We start from the raw sequence: 26,526 nt of genomic DNA on the forward strand, positions 1-26,526 counted from the left end.
AATAAACTGTCTTTGAACCTGTAAGTCCAATCATTTCAGCCCTCTTCTGAAAGCAAGAACACCAGTTAAATCCGCCTCCTGAAATGTTTAGGTAATGAACAGCGAGTAATTACATATTATTAATAAAAATGTTTACTTACGAGTATATGTGATAACTAACCAAAGAAAAATTATGAAAAATATTTTTACATTAAATATTCACTACAAGATTTCTAGCAAGTGCAAGACCTCTGTGTTGAACACAAGACTTTGCACCCAGCTGACAACTGAAAAAATTTCTCCCCTCTTTCTTTTAATGAAAGCTCAGAGTTTTCAAGATAATACAGTGCACAGCAAAAACTGTGAAGAGACCCTAAAAATCAATAGACCTGTAACTATTTTTAGATGTTGCTATTTTCTACTATCCCTGATGTTAAGCCAATTTTGGGAAGATTTGGCTGTGTGTGTATTTCTGCGAGACACTTGCAATCAGCCACCATGTAAATTATCCCAGAAGCAAACTGAGAGCTGCAGCTGAGTGAGTGCTAGGCTGAACAGAGAGAACATCCAGTTCTTCTATACCTTATATCTCACAAAAGAGGCAGAACATCACTACGTTCTACTATGACCTAAGAAGACATCAATTTTATATATTGAGCTCTTTTTTTGGTGGGTTTGTTCTCTTTCAATTTTTTAGCCAGGAAATTGCTTGTTTCTATTTTTTTCTAGTATTATTGATTTTTATCATAATTATGCACAGTTTACCAAAACTGCAAATGTATTTTTGGGCCATGTTAAAAATATATATTCTAAAAAGGCAAAATTACTCCTTCTTATACTTCAAAACGGGATTCATTTAATTTCTTAATGTTTAAGGAAATGAGCAGGAATTGATTCCAGAGACGGGAATGGATGATTTTTAGACTAAATTGCTAAATCTGAAAGGGAATGATAATCTCCATTACCCTTAAAAACAGATGTATACTCTACATTAGAGTAGAAAATACTAGAGAGCCTTGCATAGGAGCTACTAGGTGCACTGTGATGCTTCTGTCCTCCTTCTGTGTGAGATGCTGGTGGTGCACAAATAACTGTGCTGGCTCTCTGAGCAGCTGCCTGTGGCCTCCACCTACTGAGACCTCGAGAGACTCCTCTGGAATGGAAAGACTCCCGTTGACTCAGTGGAAAGGACATCAGGCCTTACATGAACACAGGATGTGCTTCATAATCTGACTTTATCAGCTCAGCCTTCCTCTCCCTGAAGTCAGGGCAGTTGTGCCCATGATTTCAACAGGAATAGCACTGAGGGCCTACAAGCCTGAGCTAAATTAATAAACTGATGAATCATCAACAAAAGTTTGGGAAGTCCTATGTTCTTTTTCATCAAATCTATAATAAAATACCCATCACAAATAAGCTTTAGCATTTAAAATAAGTCATTCTTTGAGCTGAAACATGTTATCCCTACATATGCACAGCTACAATATTTGACTCTTCAGGCAGCCTGGTTTTCTATTCTGCATTTCAAAGCCTTTTGCATTTATTTCTGTTTTCCTGTTTTCTTATTTGCAGTAATGCAGCAGCAAACTCATATTAAAAATAAGCAGAGAGAATGAACATGATATGAACAAGGAAATGAAACAGTGCAGGGAAGAATGACCTGCAGGGCACTGGAACTAAATTCTACCAATTAGAACAAAAAACCTCAAGGGAATTACACTTCATGCAAGCCTAAAGGTAGAATTTTCCCATTCAAATAATGAGGAAGCACCTTTCTTTTTATACATTTTGTCACCTACCACAATTCATGGTTTGATTCACCCAAGTAGCTTCTATTATTTTGGATGATACCCGAAAACTCTCAGTATTTATGCCAGCTTAGTCAGGACCATTGCTGAAGATGCTGCCATGACATTATGATGGGAAACATACTTCCTATTCTTAGTTTCTTCATTATGGCTTTTCTTTTCAATGCTTGGTTTTGCCCTACTGCATTTTTCTTTTTGTCTTCACAGCACTGTCACCTGCTGATGCAGCTCGTGCTCTAACCACACTGAGACTTTTTGCACAGCTGCCAGTTCTAACTTGAGCTGCGTGGCCAAGTCCAGGTTGCTAATCTGGAGGATGACGTCTCTGCCTTGTGCTCCCATGCCCAGAAACTTGCTGTCTGTGGTGTGGTGTAAAATTGCAGGTTACCTATTACTGCCAGAAGTCAACATTTCAATCAGTTTTTTGTTTCTGTAGCAGTTTTTTTTGTGCTCAAAATGCCACTAAAATAATCGTGCATCAATTCAGTCCTGTAGGACAGCTATTACACAGCAATTAAATACCATTTATAAAAACAAAGTTGCTAGTTGAAATTGGTGCTTGAAGTTCAGCAACCACAAAATACAAATTGATTCAGTAGAAACATTTTTTGAGCTTTTCTGAAAATGCTCTTGAAGGTCAAGTGAAATCATCTACCTCTTTTTTTTTTCTTTTTTTTTTTCAAAACAGAGACTTGAAATGAGCATACTGTCTCTGTGTATATGCTTATTTTACATATAAACCCAGGCCACCAGTACAAATCTTTGTTTACTGGTTGTCAACAATGTAACATTCAGCTCCATTAGAAGAACTGAAGTCTAATGTTTCTTTTTAGTGGCTGTATGGCCCTCATACTTCATGCTGGTAAAAGGCTCAAATCTCCCCAGCAGCAAAATGGAGGAGAGAATAAAAGAGCCACCACCTCAGCAACAGATAAATCAAATTAACATTCATTATTTTTCTTTACTAATTTTACATTAAATATGGAAGCACTATACTAAAGACTAAATGTTTTTTAATTTGGGGTTATGTGAAATTACAAACTGAAGCTCGCTTTATGTTCATTCTTAAAAAGAAAAGTATATAACCAGATTGCATTGCCTTTCCTGAGAATTTCAGGTGCTCAACATGTATGAAAATCAAGCAGGTTTTATTGAGGAGCTTAAATTTGGACTTAGCAACCTAATTTTAGTCTCTGAAGTCTGAGTTTAATTTAATGTGACACTATATTCCTGCACAGGCCAAGCTTGGCCTCATGTTCTTTAAATAAAGCACCTTCAATTTTACTTGAAAGGATGATATCTAAATCAAAGTAGAAGGTTATTTTGTCTCCATAGGTTCTGAAGCTAGAGGAAGCAGTCATGCAAATTCTCCCATTTGTACTAATTTCTGCCAAAATATGTGGCATATTTGTAATAGGTATCAAGAGCAGATTAGTAAAAAATACTGAGCAGAGACCAAAAGCTGCCAACTTACTCTCCTTAGAATGTGATCTTAGAATGTGAGCTGCCAACTTACTCTCCTTAGAACGTGATTTGACAAACCCATTTAAGATGACTGTATATAGCAGGTGAAAGACCAGTTATCAATACACTGATAGGCACTAAGCATTACATCACTGCATTTTTGTTCCAATTTCACATGCATTGGTTTTTTAACAAATATAAACTGGATTTCTGTAACAATTTAAGTACGGGAGTGGTGTACCTAGGAGCAACACACAAAATCCTGTGCGCCAGCCAAAGGGTGTGTTCACAAGGCGTCCATGACAACCTTCAGAAAATGCTCTGCTTTCTTTGCAACAATCATTTATGGGAATCCAGACAAACTCTCAGAGAAAACAAATCTGAACATCCACTGGTTAGCTCCAGTGCTTTTCTATTTTTTGGAATCAAAATAAAAATAGCATTGGGCTAAACATGACAGACAGAACACCCAAAGAAGCACAAAGGGGCTTCTTCATGAACAACATCAAGTTGTGAACATGATGTTGTTCATCATGAACAACACCAGTAGGACCGTGCATGAAAGGGCACGGTCTAAAGTCCTAACAGGCTTCAGCCAAAGACTATACATTTTCATTTTGAGCGAAGGAAAGGAAACTTCACAGATAACCAACCTTGAATTGTCCTCTTGAAGAAAGCCTTGCAGGCCTCGCAGGAGGCCACTCCGTAGTGGTACCCTGATGCAATGTCACCGCACACCAAACACAGTCTTTTGGGCATCGAGTTCAGCATATATTCACACTTGGTCTGTGAGTCTTCAGCAATGGTACTGGAGCAGTCATCGTACCGTTTCCTGACCGGCCCGTTGCCCCCGAGCCCTGTGGCCGAGGGGTAGAGGGGAGGCGAGTCCAGCCCGTTCTGATGCCCATTCATGGTGGAACTGTAGCTCCCGCTGGCGTCGGAGGAGCCACCGGGGCTGTGGTGGTTGATGCTGTCCGTCAGAGAGGCGGGGCTCGACGGTTCCGTCTTGATGTACGACGAACAGCTGGAATCAATGTGTCGATCTTTGCTTGACATTCTGCAGAGAAGCCTGCAGTGGGGAGAGAGAGAAAGAAGAATGTGTGTATTAAAGACAGTGCTCTTTAAGGCTGCTCTGGAAGGGTTAGGGACTGCACATCATTCATTCATTAGTCAATACTTCTTGTTCTACATGAAGGTAATCAGCATAAGGGCATGACAGAGCTTTGTCAAAGCTCCAGACAGGCAGTAAACAAAAACTTTAAAGAGACCAAATCCTTCTGTTGTCCCCTCCACCTGCCCTCTACGCTACATGTCAACTTCACATCAACTCTAAATTCTGAACTTGTCATCGAGCAAGTAAAAAAATTTTATAATTCCTATTGAATGGCTTGGCTATTAAATGTCTTCGTTTTCCCATCTGTACTTTCTTTCTGTAAATCTCACCATTATCAGAAACAAATATTTTCAAGTTTGATCACATAAATGCTCTGCTCTGTAATTAATATTTGTCAGGATACTTAATAAAACACGTATCCATTATCTATTGATCTGATTCAAGAACTGAAGAGTAAATCCCTTGAAATCTTTTTCTTCTTCATTAATATTGCTTTATTATAGATACAGCTATTTAGTAACAAAGTAGCACATCAACGGGGTACTCTAACAAATAATTACAGCTGAACTCCATTTTCACAAAATCTAAGTGAAATGATTCATCAGCTGAGGCTGCAATTACTTTCTAGCCATTATCTTCAGACTAACCAGTAATAACTACAGCACTATCCCATATATCTACAGCTCTATAGGATCTGACATTTTATGTGCTCCATTCTTGGATTGAAAACATGTATTAGAGGAAATTTTACATATAAGTTTTGTCTTTCAGAAAGTGAGATTTTGTCTTCTACAGCTCTATAGGATCTGACATTTTATGTGCTCCATTCTTGGATTGAAAACATGTATTAGAGGAAATTTTACATATAAGTTTTGTCTTTCAGAAAGTGAGATTTTGTCTTCTCAGTTCTCAAAGTTTCAGAATTCAGCATCTGAAATAAAACTACACAATATCTAATTCAACAAATTAGTGCTTTCTACAGGGAGGACTGGAGGAGAGATCTTTGTCTATTTCCATCCCCAAGTTTTTTACTATTAACACATTTTGGTGTGAACAATAGACAAAAATAATAATTAGAAAGCTCTGATTCAGATATTATCTTCATTTTCTCCAGTTGTGATTATGAGACCACAGTAGCAAATGGCCTATCCAGCATTTTCCTGACAGTACTCTCAGAAGCTGCCAAAGTTCAGATGATAGTTATGAACATTTCTTTAGAAACATTAACTGCAGAAAAGCAACTATCCCATAAAACCACCTGGACCTATGGATTTGTGTTTTCAAAGCAAATATCTAAGTCCAGAAAATCTAACTGATGTCATTTTCTGAAGTTGTTTTTGAGATCTTTTCCTCATCTTCCCACTTTGTTTCGTTTAAGAATAAACAATTTTCATCAATTTCTACTTTAATATCTGAAATCAAATTCTCCAATGGAAAAAAGACATAAATCAAAAGAATTGGCTTCCTTCCCAATGAAGGTAATGGAGATAAGAACCTGACCCTTCATTAAAGACAAGTGTTTAAGATGAGATTCACTCTAAAATCAGTGCCCATGGATTTTATTTAGACTTCTCAATTGTTGCGATTTTTACTGTAAAATTATATTGAAAACAACTAACGTGTATATTTGGAAAACAGCCAGACTGATGTACAGAAATGTTACCATCTAAACTTAAAATCAGGGCTTATTTGGGGAGGTGGAAGGTGCAAGCTATCTGGTGTCAGCAAATAAACCAAGGAAATGGGAAGGTTAAAGCCGTGAAAATATCTTATTACAGTGGACCACCTGCTTGTGTTGTCCTTTCCTCAAGAACTGGAGGGGGGGAAATCCCCTTGCCAGCCTGCAGTAGCGTGTGCCTTTTCTTCTGCATCTGCTGCCTTGTAGCCGTCACTGTTAATGAGCGCTGTAATTAATAGATAGCTCTCTCTTGTCTTTCTACTTGCACTCTGGGCTAAGCACTTTTCTCAAGTCAACGTTTGAAAGAAAGCGGGTCGGCACTGACTTACAGCAGCTCTGCGAATTCCTTTTAATTTAGAGCACTTACACCACCACTCCACTTATTACCTTATAATTACTGGACCGCTCTCACATACATTACGATCTTAGACTAGAGTTAGAAGTTATTAGGGTACTAAAACATGATGTCTCTCTGTCTCTCTCTCCCCTTGCATTGACACTGAATTTTATACAGCTGTGATTAAGATTATCAATTAACTTCCCCTTTTTACCAACTGAGTTTTTGTATTATTGTTCTACACACCAAGATCCTTTTATTGACTAAACATGTACTCAGTTCTTTTTTCACCTCCCATGATTCCACATGTAAAGTCTCAAAATACAGCACTAGGAGTCACTGCCTACAGTCTCTCATAACCAGCTTGATGGCACATTCTTGTATGAAACTTCCATTGACAATTTTTTAAATCTAATTTCTGCAATAATGAGCCCGAATGTCACCCTTCCCATTCCTGAAAAAAAACCATTTGCAATTCATTAGCTGCTCAACTGCATGTTATTTTGGCCAGTACAGAAGTGGCCATCTCCCACTCCAAGCAGTCCAAACCAAAATACCATCTCAGTTCTAACAAGCACTAAAATCTGATCACTAGTGCTGCCTGTGCTAAAGCCAGTGTGCTGATGCCTCTGAAGGAGCAGGTTCTGGTACTAACCAAGGCAGAGCTGCTTCTGGCTCCAGCTTCAACGGTACAGACCGGATTGGTGCGCGCTGGCAAAGCGCAGACGCGGTTAAAACATTGATACCAGGGAAAAGCGAAAACAGCATCGCCTGACTCTGAGAACAGAAGCTTTCTCAATCCCCAGAAGGTGAAACACAGACAAGGCTGGGTACTGGCTGTGGGTGGGCAACAGACACCTACGGCTTTCACTCCTTCCTTACTGCACCACTCCTGAACAAAAGTAATTCAAGAGCCATCTAAAATGGATGGCAGGTGTGACCACCATCAAATTATCATGCTGAACATTTGGAATAATGCCTAAGCTAGATCTCTGTAAAATCCCTCCCTCAGTTCCCTCCTAATTACTACTTAGCTCGTTACACTGAAGAATTCCTAGACACCATTGCATTATAGTGTAAAACTACAGTTGGAGTTTAATTCTCTCTTCCTCTCTGTGTCTGAAATTCTACAGCTCTATTATTCAAGCCTGAAATATTCACAACTATCTATAAATTCAATTGTCAGCCGGTGGGTTTTATTCTAGACCTCACTTCAATCTAAAATTAGAGGCACTAAAATTCACATTAACTCTAAGAGGAATGTAGTGAATAAGACTTTATTTCAAAAGAACACCTTTTTGTCAGAAAGAGCTATTTTCAAGATGATGGCTTTATCTGCATTCAAAGAGAATAAGCCCAATTCCACATTGTGCTGTTAATGCAAAATTTTTAGGTCACATTGGATTAATAAAAATCTAAATTTAGTTAAGGTTTATGAATAGAAATAACATGTGTCATATAAAAACGTACAGTATTTATTTTAAAGCCTTGGTGGGGTTGTTTTTTTCCTTTACTAGATTTTAAGTCAAATAAATGGCAGTTCCATTTGTGATGCGCTGTTCTGAAGTAAGTTTTCTAAGAAGCGGGAAATTTCAGGTAAACTTTACTTTCAGTACCCTCAGGAAAAGCAACAACAGGCTCTAGAAGCATTTCCATACAAGAGAAACTATATAGGCTGCTGCAAGCCATGGCTAATATGCAATATACCGCATTAACTCTTCATGTCTACACTAAATTTACTTCAAAACTTCTTCATTTAAGAAAGACCTGAAGCCAGGATCTGCTGGCAGAAAGGTACAATGACAGAGCACTGCAATAGGCAAATTCTTCTTTAAAATGGTCTTAAACAATAGCGAATAAATTGTAATGTTATGAGCTTATGAAAGGCTGAATATATTAAGCATTTATTAATGCAATCACATTCATATTTCCATCTACCTGCCACATTACTAATGATATTGACAGTGCTGACACTGGCTAAATCAGTATCAATATACAAGTGGAATGCAAAAATTAGCTGCATCTGATTACAGTATATAGCCTTAAGAAAGAAAGCCTCATTCCAGCTACTGGGAGCTCTTTATATTGCATCTATAGATATAAATGGTTCACAAAGTTACTTTTCCCTCATCTCCCTTATTACAACACCCAAAGGAGGCCAAAACAACATACCAATACCTCATAATCCATGAGCACATTTCACATTTGTTTTTTAAGAAGGAAAAGCTCTGCTTACAGCATCATTTGATATTTCAGAGCCATGCTGGTGGTATCAGTGGTGGTAATAATTAGCTACAATAATTAAAGTGACCACTTTTACTACAGACCAACACTAAAGTCCACTTTTACCCGCACATAAAGTATTTTCTTTTCTTGGGGAGAGAATTGCCCTACTACCATAAATATCAGAATAGGTTGTTAGCAGTTGACATTTGTAATGACAGCTACTACGTGGGAGCATCAGAAAGGTAGGTGTTATTATGCACACCTAGGTACTTTTCATGCTAACAGTACCACCCATCTGATTTTCCTCCAATACCTTTGTCTCACATGGATGTCTACCAAAAAGGTCTTGCTTTCTTCAGACTTCAACTGTGAAAGCCAATGCACTAAAGAATCTCTTTGTCTAAGTAACACAGTAAATCTGCAGCAGTCAGGAATGGAAGCCAGATCCTTGCTTTGACTATAAATACCACATTTCCTTCTAAATACTGTGCTTACTTTCATTATCATTTTGCAGGTCTATATTAAAATCAGCAGACAAAAAAAAGAGTCAGCGTGTTCCAGTGAATTTCCCATAATCGGTTTCCCTGACTGTAGCACAGAAAAAAAACACTTGTGTGCAAAGAAACCAAAACATTGTTTCTCGCACCGACACCCACGACAACACCTCAAGACATTCACCAGATCCTGTTAAAGAGCTGAGTAACAATTTCAGCTGAGCTGCTTTACACTGAGCATTTTTTTTCTGCTTCAGCTAATTGCACTCTAGTAAAGTGGTAAAATGTGAATCACTTAGTAGGAAAATGGGCACCAGCTGCTATTGTCAGAGAATGGAGACACCAAAGAAAAGGAAAGTGACTGAATGAAGTGTCATGTCAGAAATCAACGGTGCAACGTGTGATTTGAGAAAACATGACTACTTTACAGAGACAGGGTGTCATTATGGCATCACAGTAATACGATGCTTTGACAACTGCTGGGTCTAACATATCATCATTGCATTAAGGTGCACTGGCTTAGTTGGAGGAAGGAAAAGAAAGGATTTCTTCTTTTAATAAGAAATATGGTAAGGCCTGCTTGGTTAACCTAGTGGATGAGATTATTAATCACAAAATATTGCTAATCTTGTCCTACGCATGCACAAACAAAACTGTTCTTAGGCTCAAGGTCTTTAATAATCAACACACATGTACAACCATGTAGTAAGGAGTACCCGATGCAAAAGAGAACAGCTGTGGTGGTTTGGTGGGGTTCTTTTGAGGGGTGGGATGGGGAATTGTTAAGAAAAGCTGAATGTTTTGTTGCTTTTAGAAATTTCTTCTTTCTTTTATGTTTTTTTGAAGCTTCCCCACTTCACCTTGGTAAGGAAAAAGCAAAGCAAGCCAGTGACTCCTTCCAGAGCAGCTGTCAAAGCCAGTAGCAGCCGGAAGAGAAGGAGCAATGCTTGAAGCCATCATGTTGTTACCAGCAGTGGCCTGAGTTAGCTGATGGCTGCTGACAGGGGATGCAGCTTCTCCAACAGTTGCTATTGCTCCGTATGCCATCTACCCAAGCTCTGCTACAGCACTTCCTGCACACGAAGCACTGGAAAACTGCACTACTGTGTGCTCATTTTTAGCTCACTCATTTTTAGCTCAACAAAACACGCCAAACAAACCATTATCGCACACCCTTCAGATCTGCACCTCATCTGAGAGGCTACACTTTGTTTTCTGTGCTCTTTTAAAAAAGCAAAATGTTCAAGTGGCTGACTCTCCAAAATTCGTTATTTAAACCTCCTCACCCACCATATATAAATATTCATTATTGCTTCCCATTCTATTTCAAGTTGATTCCCCATGTTTCCTGGTTGATAAACTTTGTTAACAAGAAGGAAATGATCCTGAGATACCCCAATGTGTTGCAAATTATCACTGTTGACAGCTCCTACGTTTAAGGATTACATCTGATGCAACAATGCATACTAGTGTCATTTATCTTTAGCTCATTTCCTTGGATCTATTTCAACTGAGGGTGAGCATCTCTTGTTTATAGCTCTAAATACTGTAAGTGAGCAACTGGCAAATCAATAAAACTGTTAGATGCATAATAATACTGTGTAATTACTTACATGATGTTTTGCATAATTAACTGTCTGAGGCGTTCCTTGATATAATGGATACTCAGAGTATGGAATAACCTATAAGCCTATAAAACACACCCTGTTTATATGAACAAAAATTATGTGTAAAACTCTCATTCTAATAGTCCAAATCAGGCTTTGGCATTATATGACAGAAAGCCTTCCTTTCCTGCCAAGTCTAAATCAATTCTTATGGCATTACTTCATAACTAACGTGATATTTCACTGATGATGACTATTACCCTGATTACTTGGAAGTAATGTAGTAATAGCAAAAATACACTTAGATTAAACAAACTACTGCTATTTAATCAATATTATTGAGACAAACTAAGTGTTTTAATAAGTCTGTATAGATGCACTAATGCTGGTTTAATTAAATGTATCCTTAGACATGCACAGGCTCTGCAGCATACAGATCCTATGGTTTGACAGACTATAACATAATTCTTCTGAATTTAAAAGCTGAAGCACTTAGAGGCATCATAATTTAAATATTTTCAAATTGAAAAAATATTATTCTTTACACCAGGTACTCTTTTAGGAACAAAAATGAGGAATAATACTCAAAGACTTCACACCTTTGAGCCAAAACACCAGACATCTGAAAAAGTGCCAGCCCTCAGTGGCATAGTTTTCCACTGTACCCAATACATGTCACTGTAACACATTGACACAAACAAAACCTCTAACTGAAAGGCAAAATTAAAAGCACATATAAAAACTGCACCAGTGACCTTAATATTTTCATGTGTTTTATACAGAAAATATCCTATTAGCTGTTATGTACTACTACTAGGCAAGCCACCACCAAAAAAAGTTTCCTGCAGAAAAGACTTGCCTATGTATATGAATCTCATGTCTTTTTAAAGTAAAGATACCTTTTTCAATATGCCTTGTTAATGTAGTTTTCAAATCTTTAAAACAAAAAGAGGCAAATATTCAAAAGAAAGCAACACAGAGAGGTGAATAAACATTTCAAAACAAAATCATTCTACAATGCCTCAAAGTTAAACACAGAAGAAATGTATTAGGTTTTGTGTATATACTATGGTCCTGATACAACTTAAATCTTGGGGAATACTTCAGATGCCTACTTAGTTTTTAGTCTAACATTTTTCTCCTGCATCTTTAACATTTTTACAGCTAGAACATGGCTGCTGTTTGAAGCAACAATCCTGCCACTGTAATTCCTTAGACTCACCTTCTCTCATTTACTGACTTTTAGCCTATTTTTTTTTTTTTTAGGTTACAGTACTTAACATCCCTGAAAAGAGCCAGCTCTGCAACAAGAGGAGAGTTGAGATCTACACCAACTCACACCAGGAGAATTCCCATGCTCAAAAAGTTTCAATCAAAAAGGCTGTCATGTGATAATCAGAATGATGGCCAAGCCTCATCATATCTAAATCAGTAAACTGATCAGGAAGAGTAAGATTTTATTAGTCCAAATGCAGACTAACAATTCATGTCACATGCTGTAAAAGAGCAAAAACTCTAGTTAAGAAGTGGTTTTCTGTTATGGAGCATCATTCTACTTGTGGTTGTATTTCAGTGGTATCAGATGGAATCCACCTGATGTCTCCAGCCCCCAGAGGACATGGTAAAGTGTGAACGAGTCAGCTATTAATTGTGAGGACTCTTTTTATTAAGGGAAATCAGCTGAAAGAGCAAAAGAAAATGAAATGCTACATTCAGCTACTTCAAGAGATAAAAATAAAAAACTACAAAAATAAGTAAAGATTCATTCAAGAACATAACAGGCTTTCTAAAGAGGGATTATTTTGAAATGATTACAGCATCAAAAGCAGTTACGTGCACCAGTCAGAAAGCCAGTACTGCAGATCAGAGAGACATAGCTGTCATCCATCACTTTCCAAAAGGAAAAAGAAGACAAAAAAAAGCCTTCAATCTCAAGAGAGCCAAACTTTGCACCACAAGATTTTTTACAATTTCTGGCAGAAATTTCATTGCATGGCTGAAAGGCAGAGTGTAGGTGTGTGCACACCATGTACCTGTCTCCCCACCCAGCTCCCTCACCGATTTTCTGCAGATTTATAGCAGAAGAATTATAATTTGCACGCCAGGCTCTGTTAAATTAGAGAACCGATTAGAGAGAACACACCAGAAATAGTATCAGAGAGTGAGCGTCTTAGAAGACTCAGGACTAAAACTTATAAAGCAAGTGATCCTTCTCCCACCCCCTCACTCAGCTGGCTGCAGGGTGTGCTGCCCTCCCAGACACACGCCACTGGATTTAAACACATACATGTGCGCTCGCACATGCAACCCAAAAGCTACTTGGGGAGTGGGGAAATGACGTTTCCTGCAATCAGTGTTTAAGTGAATGTTTGTCCCAGTGTGTTACACCATGCTGTCAGCAAGCAGCAGGGAGTCGTTGAGTTGTTACTACATTTGATTTGACTGCCAGTAGGAAGCTTTATTTCTACCAACTGTTAGTTGCCAGCTCTACGATCTTCTCCTAGTTTGAGAGGGTTTTATTTATATTTTTTTTATTTTAGATACAGCCAATTTTTTTTTCTTTCACTTTGAGGATTTTAGTGTATGGCAGAAGGATCTCCACATCTCCATGCATCACAGCAGTCCCTTCACTTACACTTGCTGCCTTATACAGAAAAAAGTAATTGTATTAAGGCAACCATAAGTCAATCCTGACACACATCAAGAAAGTGATTTTTGTATCCAGAAACTGAATGAGAGGAGCAAAGATGAAAATTTACATAAGCAAACTGAAACAGGGTAATTTTATTCAGATCTTTTCTGAAAAAATATGGGATTAGACTCTGAGGAATAGATATTGAGAGATAACATGGGTACATTTTCCTTCCAAGGAGAGGGTTTGCTCTCCAGATCTTTGTATGCCTCCCAGAGTTTTCAGCAGGGCTTTTTGTACGCTTATTATTCACATATATCCTGAAAGGTTTCTGCTCTGTCAAACAAGATCCGCTAACTTTAACAGTTGTTTACAATGCTTCCTCTTCCAACACAATAATGATGATTTTGATAATTAGGATCTAATTATAATGGATCTGACAACAACTTCCAACAACGAAAAGCATCTTTAGAAAAATGAAAGCATATGCGTGAATAGTACAAGGAGGTAGGGTTGGGGAGAGAAATACATCCCTAAGAGACAGCCCGAGAATTCAGGCTGAATGGAAAAGTAATTAACACTAAAGAGCTAAAACTGTAATTAAAGAAAATTTCATTAAAGAGAGGCAGGTGATTCCGCTTTCCTAAATATGACAAGGCGCCGTATAAAAATAAAATAGCAGCCAGTTTCAGTGAGTGGAGCAGGAAAGCCATGTCTTTAACCAGATCAAATTCTCGAAATTGGCTGTCAAGACGGGATTGTTGTGATTTATACCCGTCTATCAAGCGCATGAAAGAGAGAGACAGGAGAGGAAAAGAGGCAAGCTGCTGTCGCTTCCATTCGCAAAGCACCTTTAATTTCCACGGCACCATCTGTTACCAAATCTAATTCACATTCCCTCCTAATCTGGTTTAGTTCTGTAATACTAATTCTTCCACTACTCTTATGAACATCGCTCTCAAGAAAAAGCTTTGGTCCCGGGTTGGTAAAAAATTGAATATTATACAGTTTAGGTTCTGGTGACTTAAGTGAAGCATACTGCCCATTAAAATGAACTCCTGGTAAAAGGATTTGTTTTCAGTCAGAGCAGAGATGCAGAATTGCTCACATTTGAAAAAAGTCATGAGGGGAGGAGGGGAGAGAAAAAAAGGGAGGAGGGGGGGAAATCACGGCTGATGATGGGAAACTAGGCTGTGGACATGAAAGCAGTGGTTGTCATAAAATACAATTGTTGTCAAGTTTAGTCACTTTCAGTACTGGCTATAAAATCACTTTGTCACGGTCTCATATTGAAAGCCTGAAACTGTATTTTTGATAAAGAAACTAAAACGAGAGAGATGCAGGATTCTACATGGGAGAAAACATTCCTTTAAAATTATGAGATGCAAATATCTTCAGGAAACCTAAAAGGTAGGGACAAAAATTGAAAGCGGTTTAAAAAAAGTCTCTAGAGTGCCACAGTCTTACTTTTAGCTATGTTATGATGACAAAAATCCCAGTTACTTTTGCAGGACTTGAAAACTAAATAGGGGACCAGGTCTTTTCTGCGACTAAGTGTTCTCCGGGATTCTCTCAGCTACTGGGTCTAGGGTTGACTCAGCTTTCCTGGTTCCCACACAGAGCTCTCTGACCAGATCACTTGAAATCAATATACAAGCAAAGAAAATTACTTAGGCAAATACTTCTAATCATAATAGTACCATGATATGGTAGTATTTATTAATAATGATCTTTAACTTACTGATTAAGTACCCCCTATCTCACTCCTACAGATGCACAAAACACAGAAAGGTGAAGAGTTGTCTAACACTGCTCAACAGAGCAACATCAGGGCATAGGAACCTCGTCATGGTTTGGGAGAATTCCAATCCAGTACATTTTGTTTGTTTTCTGTGGCTTTGATTAAAACATGCTTTGAAAGTTTGAGTATTTATGTCTGAGAAGGGAGCTTGCCTTCCACCTCCAAAATGGGGCCTTCATTGTTTTGAAATGTATAAGGAGTTGTTTTCCTAAATGGAAAACTTAATTAAATTTCCTCTTACTCCTAATTTAAAATGTTTATTTTTCTGTTATATTAATCCAAATTTCTTTGTGTGAAGCCTTTCCAGATATAAAGCCTATGGCAAGAACAGAACTAGCCAGCACATAGGCTAATGTGTGAGCAATGTGTAGTTGTGAATAGCCCAAGGTTTTATGATTGGTGGGGTGAGGATTTTTTTAAGGATTTGAAATTAAAGAAGCAGACAATACTAGGAAAATAAATACTTTCATAAAGTATTTATCAAATACTTTAAAAATACAATTTATCAGAATATCTTGTTTTCTACAAAATGCAAAAAGGATTGCTAGTTTTCATTATGTGAAAGAGGAATGCCTAAAAAAATTCTACTATTCTTTGCCTAAATAAATTTTTAACTGCTGTGAAACAGCCGTGAACAGACATGTCAGTTCTAAAGATGAATATGAATTCTAAAAAAGACTCCTCCTCCTCCTCCAATACCACTGCTCAATTCTCAAAGTGCTTAAATTGTCTGGGTAATTTTATAAACGGTGTTGAGTTTGTTATTTTAATGGAAATAGTAGCTAGAAAAACAAAATCAAATTTGTTCCAAATACAGCACATCTGCCATTCATTGTGGGTCAACACCTTGGGTACAAGGGAATAGACCCAGCAATTCTGAAGCTCTACAAATTTATACCAGCTAATGGTGTTATTCCCTAACCCAGCCTGCGATTTCAAAGGGTCTAAGGTCCTGATACTCTTGATACACAAGATGCAAGTGGATTACCATAACCTCCTGCACTCAAAGAAAGCCACACTGATGTGCAAGGACTTGGAGATAACAGCGATCCTACTTATTTACTTGAACTAAAGCATTGGAGTGATATGAACCCTGTCTGCTAACACAGAACATTTCTATTCCTACACCATGAAGCCCTGTAACAGTTTTAAGTGAAAACTGTAAGAAGAAAAAAAAAAAAAAAACCAAAAAAACCCAAAAACTCTTCCACTGAACTTTACTTATTCTTTGTTGAACTATCTTGACCCTGGAAGGACCAGAAATAGACTAAATAATTACTTTAGTATGTTACTTGGGTGTGGTACTGATGACCAAATTCATCATATACTGAGATAAATCAGAGAATCCATAGAAGCAAAACCTATATAGCTTAAGTCTTTTCTAGTCTATCTTGGATTTTAATGTGCGATTACAGATTTTTACAAACAAATAAATAAACCTTTGGCTTTTCACAGTTCCCTGTTCTTCACATACTACGTGTAATTCAAACCTATCTATGCCACTGGGTTTACATGTCAGAGATTTGCCTCTGGTATCTGCAGCAAAGGTCAGGAAGCAAAGGCTTTCACTTTTAAAATGTTTGCATGACTCCAGAAGTTTCCAGGATAAGCTTCTCACAAAGTCCTGATATTGTTTTTACTCTCTTAACTTTTGCGTTTTCTTTAGGGGGAGTCATAGGGAGAAGAAGAAAGAAATTCAGCATATTCCAGAAAAATCACCTAAAGTAACAAATATGTACCTGCTCAATTATAATAGGTAGTACAGGGATTCTGTTACTTGCAATTATAAAGCAACTGTTATCAATACACTGTAATCATTACATGCTTCACCTGTGGCCATCTCTTCTGGAAAATGTCCATGAGAGGCTTGTCCAAGAAAAGCTTTATGTGAAGAGATCAGCATTAATTACTCCACATTACATGCTGCAAATTTCAGCTGTATTTTAATGACATATTTGCTTCAGTTATTTCACCAGTATTAAGTCTAGATCAAATATTTATTTCTTGTGCAGCTAAAAGTTCTGTTTAAGCTAACTGTCCTTGGGTAAGCAGTGAAAGAAGACTGGCGTGAAGAAAGTGTGGCATTCTACCAGTAAATTCAAATAGAACGTATCTCATCCAGAGAAGTTTTGTGCCTCACCAGTTTCAGCTCAAGATCAGGGTGTTCATCAAACCCTGATCAGTTAATAGGATGGCATTAAATGATGATTTTACCAGACTGGGAATCAGATTTTTTTCCCATGAGGGAACACCGAGATCTGAAATAAGAACCACTTCACTAAGCATCTGCTTAGAACATCCACCAAATCTGCTTCACTTCCTCCCCAGTTCTTTACACAGTAGAGGGTCTGACAGTAAATCTTTGTATTACTATCTCTTCATGGAATGAATAGCCTGGTGTTCTGAAAAATAAATTATGAGCAACCAAGATAACACCAATATACTCAAGACTTTAACTGCCTATAGTTGGAAGTTTAATAAACTGAGGGTGCTTGTGGAGATCAGCATGAACACCTAAAGGAGGCCACTCTCATCTACCCCTGGACAACTGCATCATTCTGTAAAATCCAAAACAGGACATCAACTGAAACATCCGTCATAGGACAAGAAATAATGATAGCCAAACGATGATGTGGGATTGGCTGACTGTACATTACATAGGCATGGTTATCCTACAGGTTGTATTAAATATGAGAGCCCAAGATTTATGTTATGGGTGATAAGGCCAAGAATGCTGTAAAAGTGAAAAAATATGGCAACTGTATACAGTACATCACTACCAGGATAATTATTTATATAAAAAGTTCCCATTCTTACACTTCCAACATGTAGGGATAAAATTCATATATTCAAAGAAGACATAATAATAACCTGTCAGCTTGTGGTGATGGATATGTTTTTAATCCAAATGACCACAGTATCCACTCTACCTGTCATACAAGGACACAAAAAGCTGGATTTTCCTCTCATAATTCTTTAAGTTGTAAGGGAAAAAACATGGAAGTATGATAAGTGGCTCATTCTGGTGGACAAATGGACAGGCAATAGTAAAATGTATGAATAAAAGGAACCGTTCCTTCACTAATGCTATTTTCACTTGTTACACACTGCAATGCAGGCACAGGGAAGATATTCCTTCCTCTGCCTTTTCAAGTATACCCCTAGATAATCTGAGTTATATTCCCTACAATATGAGACTGCAATAAAAGGACTTAAGAAATGTATTACACTATTTAGCTCTCATTCAAAAGCAATTCTGCACGAAGTGGCACAAAAGCACTAGTTCATGTACATCTTAACGACTCCAGGTTTGTGCCCACAAAGGCCACCTATTCTTAAACTCTCTGCTTCTGGGAAGGAGTACCTAAACTTTATATTTTAATTTTTTTTAATTCACTCAATCCCTTGCAGAAATTTTATAAATCTATCAGATCCTTCTGATGGAGGAAGGAAAACTACAGAGCCTGTTCCTGTATCCTCCACCTGCAACACATACAAACTCACGCCACACATTTGCCACTAATCTTCCTCAGCCTGCATTTTTCTAGGGGTAAAAATGACAAAGAAATTTAACCAAGTTAATTTTAAGTGCTGAAAATGTAGGCAGACTGCTCAGTTATTTCATTTTAAAAGATCTTCATTTTCCCATCTGTGTTATGGCAATTTTATTACACATTCGGCAAATTTACAGTAACAAGATGTTCCCCTGACAAATTAATCACTTTCCAAGCATTTTATCATATAAATAAAATATCACCTCAAGAGAGAAAATCAGCTCAATCAGTTGATTTAACCCATCTTTCGGGGAACTCGTCTGAAACAGATTGAGCGCATTTTTTCCGAAGAGGGACTGCGCGCACAGCCTCCCGCGCTCCCAGCTCATATGGCGCGGCTTTTCCAGGAGAAAACGCTTCTGACTAACTGATAGGATGCAAGATTCCCTGTAAGAACTACCTTCCAGCAATGACAGATCTCCACTGGGAACAAATAGAAATTCATAAAGAACTTGGTAAGGGTTTGACTGAGAAATCACATTTTTCCCCTTAGATCACTAATAATAACTTCTGCAACATTTCTCTGGTGTTATTACTATCATAATGTAAGAGTAAAATATATACTGTTTTAATAATCTGCTCCAGTGTTTTAAGAATCTCACAGTAAAATAGCACAGGTAAAACTCCAACCAGTGTTGCAGCTGATGACATGATTCTTAACTTGGCTTTTTAAAATTTCCCCAGTGCTCTCTAATCTCATGCAGGAAAGTAAATTTTGTTTTTTATGAAAAATAAGTGACTGGCAGCATTAGGAATGCAATATATGCACAGAAGAGAAGTGCATTCAACTCAAGTTTTCCCAAACTAATCCTTAAAACAACTCAATGCCTTTTTGGAGACAATCTGTCACTAAAGCAATTCAACTCCTCTGCCATTTAACCTTTCTCCCTCTGCCCTCCACTCCCAGATCTACCTTCATTCAGGGACTGCCAACAAGTATAAACAAGAACAAGGATGACAATTTCTGGTTATATTAATAGAACCTAACTTTGTTACAAACTTAAAATTTAAATTTAATTTAGCCAGATGTGCTATTTTTTACCAGGACTTAGTAGTATCAATATAGGCTTTTTGTCATTATTCAAATACTCTGAAGAAGTATGATAGTAAATCACCCTTTTGCTGAAAGAACCACTCCACCAAATCAAGATATGTAATCCTTACAACATGATTATATTCTCCAATGAGATATTTACAATATCCTCTGCAACAAAGTTCTGGGCGCCACGGACAAGAGGATTCTCACCTCCTTTATTTCCTCAAAAAATACTAACTTCACCTCCCCAAATACCAACATGTGAAAAATGTATATAACAACATGACTTACTCACAAGCAGGATAACAGCAACATTTATGGAATGCAGTCAAATAGCAACATAAATGCTAAGGATTGCTATATAATTAATAATGCTGTAAATAGGCATATTAATACTACAAGGCCTCAATATTAAAAGCTGCAAGCTCTGTACAACTCTCAATGACTTGTGAGCTGTCAGTAAAGAATGTTTAGATGAAAAAATATGAACTTACAGTCAAATACAGAATTCCATATCTTACATGTAATCTTTTACCTGCTGAAACATTCCTGGTTTAGGTACTTTTTTAAAAAAGAGGTCATGAAACACAAGAAATAATTTTGAACATAGGTCAGAGCAACTTTAGGTCTTCAAACAGATGAAAACTTCAAGCAAACAAACAAAACCCAGCAAAAATGTAAAAAACAAACAAACAAACAAACAAACAAGACAATTAATTATAGTACTTGTTAATTTCATTCTTTTCTATACTGGAAAAACCTAAGTATTTGTTTCAGAAGAAGCAAGCGAACCTGGCCAACTGGAAAGAGTTTATTATCCTTTAACTCCTTCCTTCAAGTACTTTGCCAGGAAATGTACTACCTCTATCTAGTGACTTGGGCATGCAAGCTTTGCAGGACATAGTCCCAAACTGTTTAATTAAGAATCAGTTTCTTCATCTTCTGCTAGAAAAAGATCATACATTCTAAATATGAAATATGTGTCCTTGAGATATAGAACAGGAAAAAATGCTTATTTTCAATGTTTAACAGAACTATATTTTTAAAAGACTTTGAGCACCTGGAACCTAAGTCAATGGAAGATATTCTGTTCTCAACCAGTACATACAAATCAACCATTTCTGATCTAAACTGAAAGCAGTTCTTCCTTTAAGCATGCAACATGATGTTCAAGCTGTGCTAAGAGAAAGTACAGGCAGAAGATACTACTTTCCCCTCACTTAACCCTTTCAAACAGAACAAAATTCAGTCAGTCTGAGTGGTTATCATGATCCTGAATCCAGCATCCTGCCAGATCACTGACAATCCAGCTGGCAGCAAATGAATTTGACACCATGCAGTAAAGACACAATTGATTTAAAGATTCAGCTCACCTGGTTACAGAATCTGGCCAGCATTTTAGAAAAACTTCTGCTTTGTTCAAAGCAAAGCATAAACACAGAGCCATCCACAAATGAAGGGCAAATCTTTCACACACAGGCCAGAAAGCTCCAGGATGAGAGGCAACCTCAGAGAATGCTGGCTGCTCCTTATTTAACCAAAATTTCTACAAGCATCCATTTATTCTGATAATATCTAACTGAGGCAAAGTGTGTTCATTAGGTACTTCCTTCACAAGGCATTTAGATGCTTCAGCCTAAATGTCCACGAGATACACAGAATTTCTTTAATTGGTTTTTAAATTTAAAATTTAACTGTTCTTTTTAAAGTAGTTTCCTTGCTGTTCTGAAATAGCCACTAATCCTTTTATATACCATAAAATATTTCCATCATTTTTTCCCCCTGCATCTGTCTCCTGATTTACCACCGCAAACTGTGGCACAGTACTGTACCCCTAAAATTATTCAACAGTGGTGTAAATCTACAGAAAGAGTAAGAACTCAAAGACCTGGAAAGTTAAGAATCATAGAGCTGAAGTTCCTTTTGAAGCCTAAATTAATCTTCATTTAAGGGGGGAGGGAAGTAAATCACATTTTAGATATAAGATGGATATGCAAACTGACTCAGATACTTTAAAGTCATCTCCAGGATGTTCACTTTCACAAACAACACCTCTTCAATCTGAGGAAGATACAGGACACTGGATCTTTTATTTTGAAAGATGACAAAGTGGATTATTGGTTAGTTACACGTGCCAGTAGGGTGATCCATTACCATGGACGCTCTACTGCAGTACACACTATGTCTCCTTAATAGTAGTTAGAGCCTTATTGGCTTAAAAAAAAATGTAAAAAGGGTTTTGCATGTGAATTGAACTTAACAGGTTTGACATGGACTAACCTTAAAGAATCCAATCCACTCAAATCCCTTTGAAGGCTGCAGCTGAATTTCATGCAAATCTTAGAGAAATAGCCAGGCTGTTGGGATTTCAAGATGCCGTGTCCCTTTCTTCTGCAGATCTAAACCCAGGCAAAACAATGACACAAAACCCTCCCACAATTTCAAGGATTCCTCTTAAGATGATCTTGGTTTTGTTCTTCGGCCCAGGGAAGTGTGACATTTAAAATTCGAGGGCAAGAAGAATCTGACATCAGGAAACATGCTGAAGTAGGAACCCAAATTTTTTTTTTTTTTTTTAACACAGCACTGGACTAATGCTTCAAACATTTAAAAATAAAAATCTGACATGGCATGACTATTATTAAAATGCTTAGAACAGAAGGATGGAGGTGAACTTTTATGCTCAATGCACTAATGGGTGTTCTTTTCTAAAGATAATTCAATTTTAGAAATAAATAATCCACTATGGTCTAAATCTTCTGGTGGTCATTTTCATCAAGCAAGCAACTTGAAAATAAACCTATTTATTTTTTAAGGCCACTCTAACTATGAAATTATGTTTTCTTACATAACTCCTTACATTTATTTTAATTTCCACTGAAAATATTTTAAAGGATTTAAGTGTTCTATGCAGGCAGAAAAGCAGATATATATTTATCTGTGTAACAATATATACACACTGACAGCTGGAAAATTATTTGTTTGATGACTGGATTTAATCTTCACCTGATAAACATGAGAGAATAAGAAAAAGGAAAAGCATTTGTCAACTGCTTTTCCTCTTAGAATAAAGTACACATGACTACAAATATAACTATAACCAAATCGAAACCACATAGTGTGTATAAAGCACTGACTATGCAAAACAGTTATAAATTCTTGGTTAACAAAGGGCACAGAAAGCCCTTAAAGGAAATATTTTATTTCTGCTAAATTAATACCTAAAAGCATTACATTTCATCAGTTTCACTTAGGTTTAGTCCCCAAAGATTCTCCTCCTGAAACTGGCTATATTTTATGTGCAAACCGGGCTGAGAGCTACCTAAATCTAGATAAAACTCATTGGCTTGTAATCTTCACAATGATCTATACATCTAAATCTATATGCAAATCAAACGCTCTCATGCATTAACACATTCCAAAGCATCTAGGAGTAAGAGAGTGCTTTCTCCCCCTCACAACTCCCCTCTCCTTTGCTGCTCTCCCCCTCTCTTTATTTACACTAGCTACCTAAATAATTCACGCTGCCTTCTTTTCAGGCTGGATGTTGCTGCGCTGAAGCCGGGGATGAGCTATTGCAGCAAGCAGATGGACACATGAATGCAGCAGGTGGGACAGATGGCAGCCCGCCCTGTCTGACGCTGCTCGCCTCAGCCCGGGCTGCCTTTTCCTTCCAGGTACATTATCATCAGCCTAGCAGAAAGCAGCACGCACGTACAATACTGTGGGAACTAGTTAAATAAATTACCAGATGCTTCTTTGCTTTCTTAACCAAAATGTAACTTACTTAAGAGTGTTTAAGGCACATTGTGGGAATCCAGAGCTTCCCTCTGGCTGCCCTGGAAGGTCTGGGACCCCCCTGTACAGAGCCCCCAGAGACACTGTCTCTGATCTCTGTCCATGGAAAAGAGTTTTCAATCTTACAGGATGAATTACCAGCTCTGAATGTTTGATATAAGTAATAATTAAGTGTGGCATGGGTGCAAAAGTAAAATTTTAGGTTTCTAGATTAGGGGTTCATAGGGGACAAGATGGAGGAAATTGGGTGTGTCTTGTCCTTTTTCTCCTTCTTCAAGCCCTCCATGTTTCACTGTAGTGTTGGCATTTTTCTATTGGTTTAGGCTGGGGACACACTGTTCAACATAGGTGACAGATATGGCACGTTATTGTAAATATAGCACAGGTAGTTTCTGGTATATAATGTTTGCACCATCCCACTGAGGGCAGAGCCCCACACGCTGCCCTGCAGGACAGAGCTGCGGCAGGGCAGCAGAACATGTTAAACAGAATAAACAACCTTGGAAACAGCACAGACGAATTATGGCTCCTTCTCTGGCAGTGGGGCAGAAAGACAGAGACTTTCTACAATCTTGAAATCACCAATACCACAGATTCCGACAGCACATTTCCCCTCTCTCTCCCCTTAATGGAGAAAAGTCCATCTCTACTCCACAGCAAGCCCCTGAGTCCTGCATATAAAACAAAACAGACCTGAAATCTTAGCAAGATTTTAAACTCATGACTTCACAAAAATTTTGATTCTCCTTCAGTTTTCAAATACTTCTACTATTTCACAGGTAACTGGTCTCGTTGTTTATATATAAATCTATATATCTTCTAGTACATGGTCACAGTTTTTAGATGAAGTCTTAATACCTAGTATATCTGCAGTGAAAAGCCTCCATTTCCATCATGGGTTATGTCTCTTGACTAATAACTTATACCGATCTTAAGAGATATATAGAACTACTAAATTTATTGAAAAATATTTGGCACTCCTAGGGAAAATGCAAACAAAAGCTTAGGTAGTAGGCTTGTCTTTGACAGAAAAAAATTAACAATTTCATGTGATGCTTTCCTCTATGGAACACTGGGCAAAACACACTGAAGAAGACATCCAAAATTATAATACATGATTTGAACAAGAATATAAATGAAAAAGAAAGAAATCCGGTGATACATCTGGCAGAGTTTGACTGGTACCAGTATCACTGTACCAGAAGTTGCCCCTTTTATATAAAATGTACTGCTGTCCGAAGAAGCAGAAGCAATTAACTTCATTTTCCTTTTCAAGTCAGCAGGCAACTGATACAGCATATTAAAGGGACCATTTTAAAAAATTGTAATGCAAAAAAGTATTAAATATAAGCAGTCAGATGCTCCGTGCAATCCTGTACTATCCAGATTTGTCTCTCCAATGTCTTTACCCACCTCCTGTGCTATGTCAACACCAGCAGCCTGTTGTTCCCTGGTCTCTCTTCCTTCCACAGTGCTTTTCCCTCTAACCCCTCCTCATTAACTTCATCTTCTGTGAGCTGACACAGATGAAACCACCCATCTCTCCCTCAAACACCAGGCAGATTTCTGCTGATCTACAATAAAACAACACGTACTTCCTTGCTAGCCTTTCTTGGTGTGCTTAAATTGAAGCTACAACATCACACAGAGAGATTTTATGCAACTATATATGCACACATAGAGAGTATGGTTGTATCTGCCACATTAGAAAAGTATGTTATGCCCTTTTCTGCAGCTTTCATGAATTTCTTGTCTTTGTAGTCAGCAAAGTCCTTGAATAGGAATCACCTACATATTTACTCCCTGTACACCCAACACAGGAGTGCAACAGCGGCCTCTACACTTCCTTAATATTGATATTAAGTATTAGCTGGGTACATTGTATGGAATTGATTGGCAATTACACTCAGCTACTGAGTCAAACAATCATTTTGGTGCCTTTTTTTTTTTTTTAATCAGAATAAGCAATTCTACGATGTTGAAGGTAAAAGAAAAAGTGTAAGTTGAGACATGTCCTGTGTGATATTTTGCTTCCCCTGAGCATACTGGTATAACTGGAAAGAGAAACTGACTGTAAATAAGAACTGGTCCAAACTGGCAAAGGAAACCTGAAACAAACAAGAACTTATCTCTTCAGGGATTTAAACACACTCATTAGGGACTCAAATAATAATAAACATAATAATACAGCATCTAGTTTCATCTGGTCCAGGGAGAAGACATAGCAGCACTATCAGAAAGTCTATTCTTGTGTATTTCTGATGTGGCAGAAGCCAGGAATTACAGAAAACCTCAAGGGACAGACTGCTTCCATGGGATACCCACACTGATTCTAAGGTTAAAGAGGTTAAGCACTTAGGATAAACTTTGGATAACCAGCACAACTTCTGTATGCTTATATGTCCTAACTGAAAATCCTGAACTTCAAGGTTTTATATTACCACCCCTGAGAAAAAATAAAAAAAAAAATTTAAAAAAAACAGAGAGCAGAAAAAAAAAAAGTTCAAAAAGCCCAGGGATTGTACATGCAAACTCATAAACCTGTGCAACAGATTTTGGGACCAGCAAATTCTGGAAATGGTGAACTATGTACTACCAGCTACAGAAAAGCATTTTGACCTATGGTAGCCAGTTTACAACATCACAGAGAGCAGTAAAAGCAGTGCACTTTACAAATGCTATCACACAAGTCATGATTTCACTACAATGATATAAGCTGTTTTCTCTACAACAACAGATGAACAGAACTCTGAACATGTAGGAACACTCTCCTTAAAAATAAACCTCTGAGCCACCACCAGGTTGCCACAACAGTAACACGCACACTATTGGAGCAGCAAACCCAGAACCACACTAGGATTCAAAATGTGTATTGTGTTGGTAAGCTTGTTTCACTACTGATAATGAATTAATACATTGGAAAATTAGGATTTCTCAAGCCTTCTGTTTTCATTATCAAAATTCATTGTTGAAACAATCATGTATATTCTTAGCACTG

General features: G+C 37.6%; 1 protein-coding gene and 1 long non-coding RNA gene across 27 annotated transcripts in view; one reads left to right on the plus strand and one right to left on the minus strand.

Annotated features, from left to right (window-relative positions):
• Positions 1-26,526, minus strand: part of ESRRG (estrogen related receptor gamma) — a 391,934-nt gene that overhangs the window by 118,624 nt on the left and 246,784 nt on the right. For all 26 annotated transcript variants that reach the window (XM_072927564.1, XM_072927572.1, XM_030269131.4 and 23 more), the window contains one exon: positions 3,905-4,320. In XM_072927564.1, the coding sequence (XP_072783665.1) occupies positions 3,905-4,320 (416 nt within the window). The remainder of the gene's footprint in view (positions 1-3,904; positions 4,321-26,526) is intronic.
• On the plus strand, positions 3,625-4,200 carry LOC140683805 (uncharacterized). Its single transcript, XR_012055323.1, has 2 exons — positions 3,625-3,760; positions 3,799-4,200. It is a non-coding gene; the product is annotated as an uncharacterized lncRNA (long non-coding RNA).

Source organism: Taeniopygia guttata, chromosome 3 (assembly GCF_048771995.1).
Source record: "Taeniopygia guttata chromosome 3, bTaeGut7.mat, whole genome shotgun sequence".
NCBI classification, from domain to species: Eukaryota; Metazoa; Chordata; class Aves; order Passeriformes; family Estrildidae; genus Taeniopygia; species Taeniopygia guttata.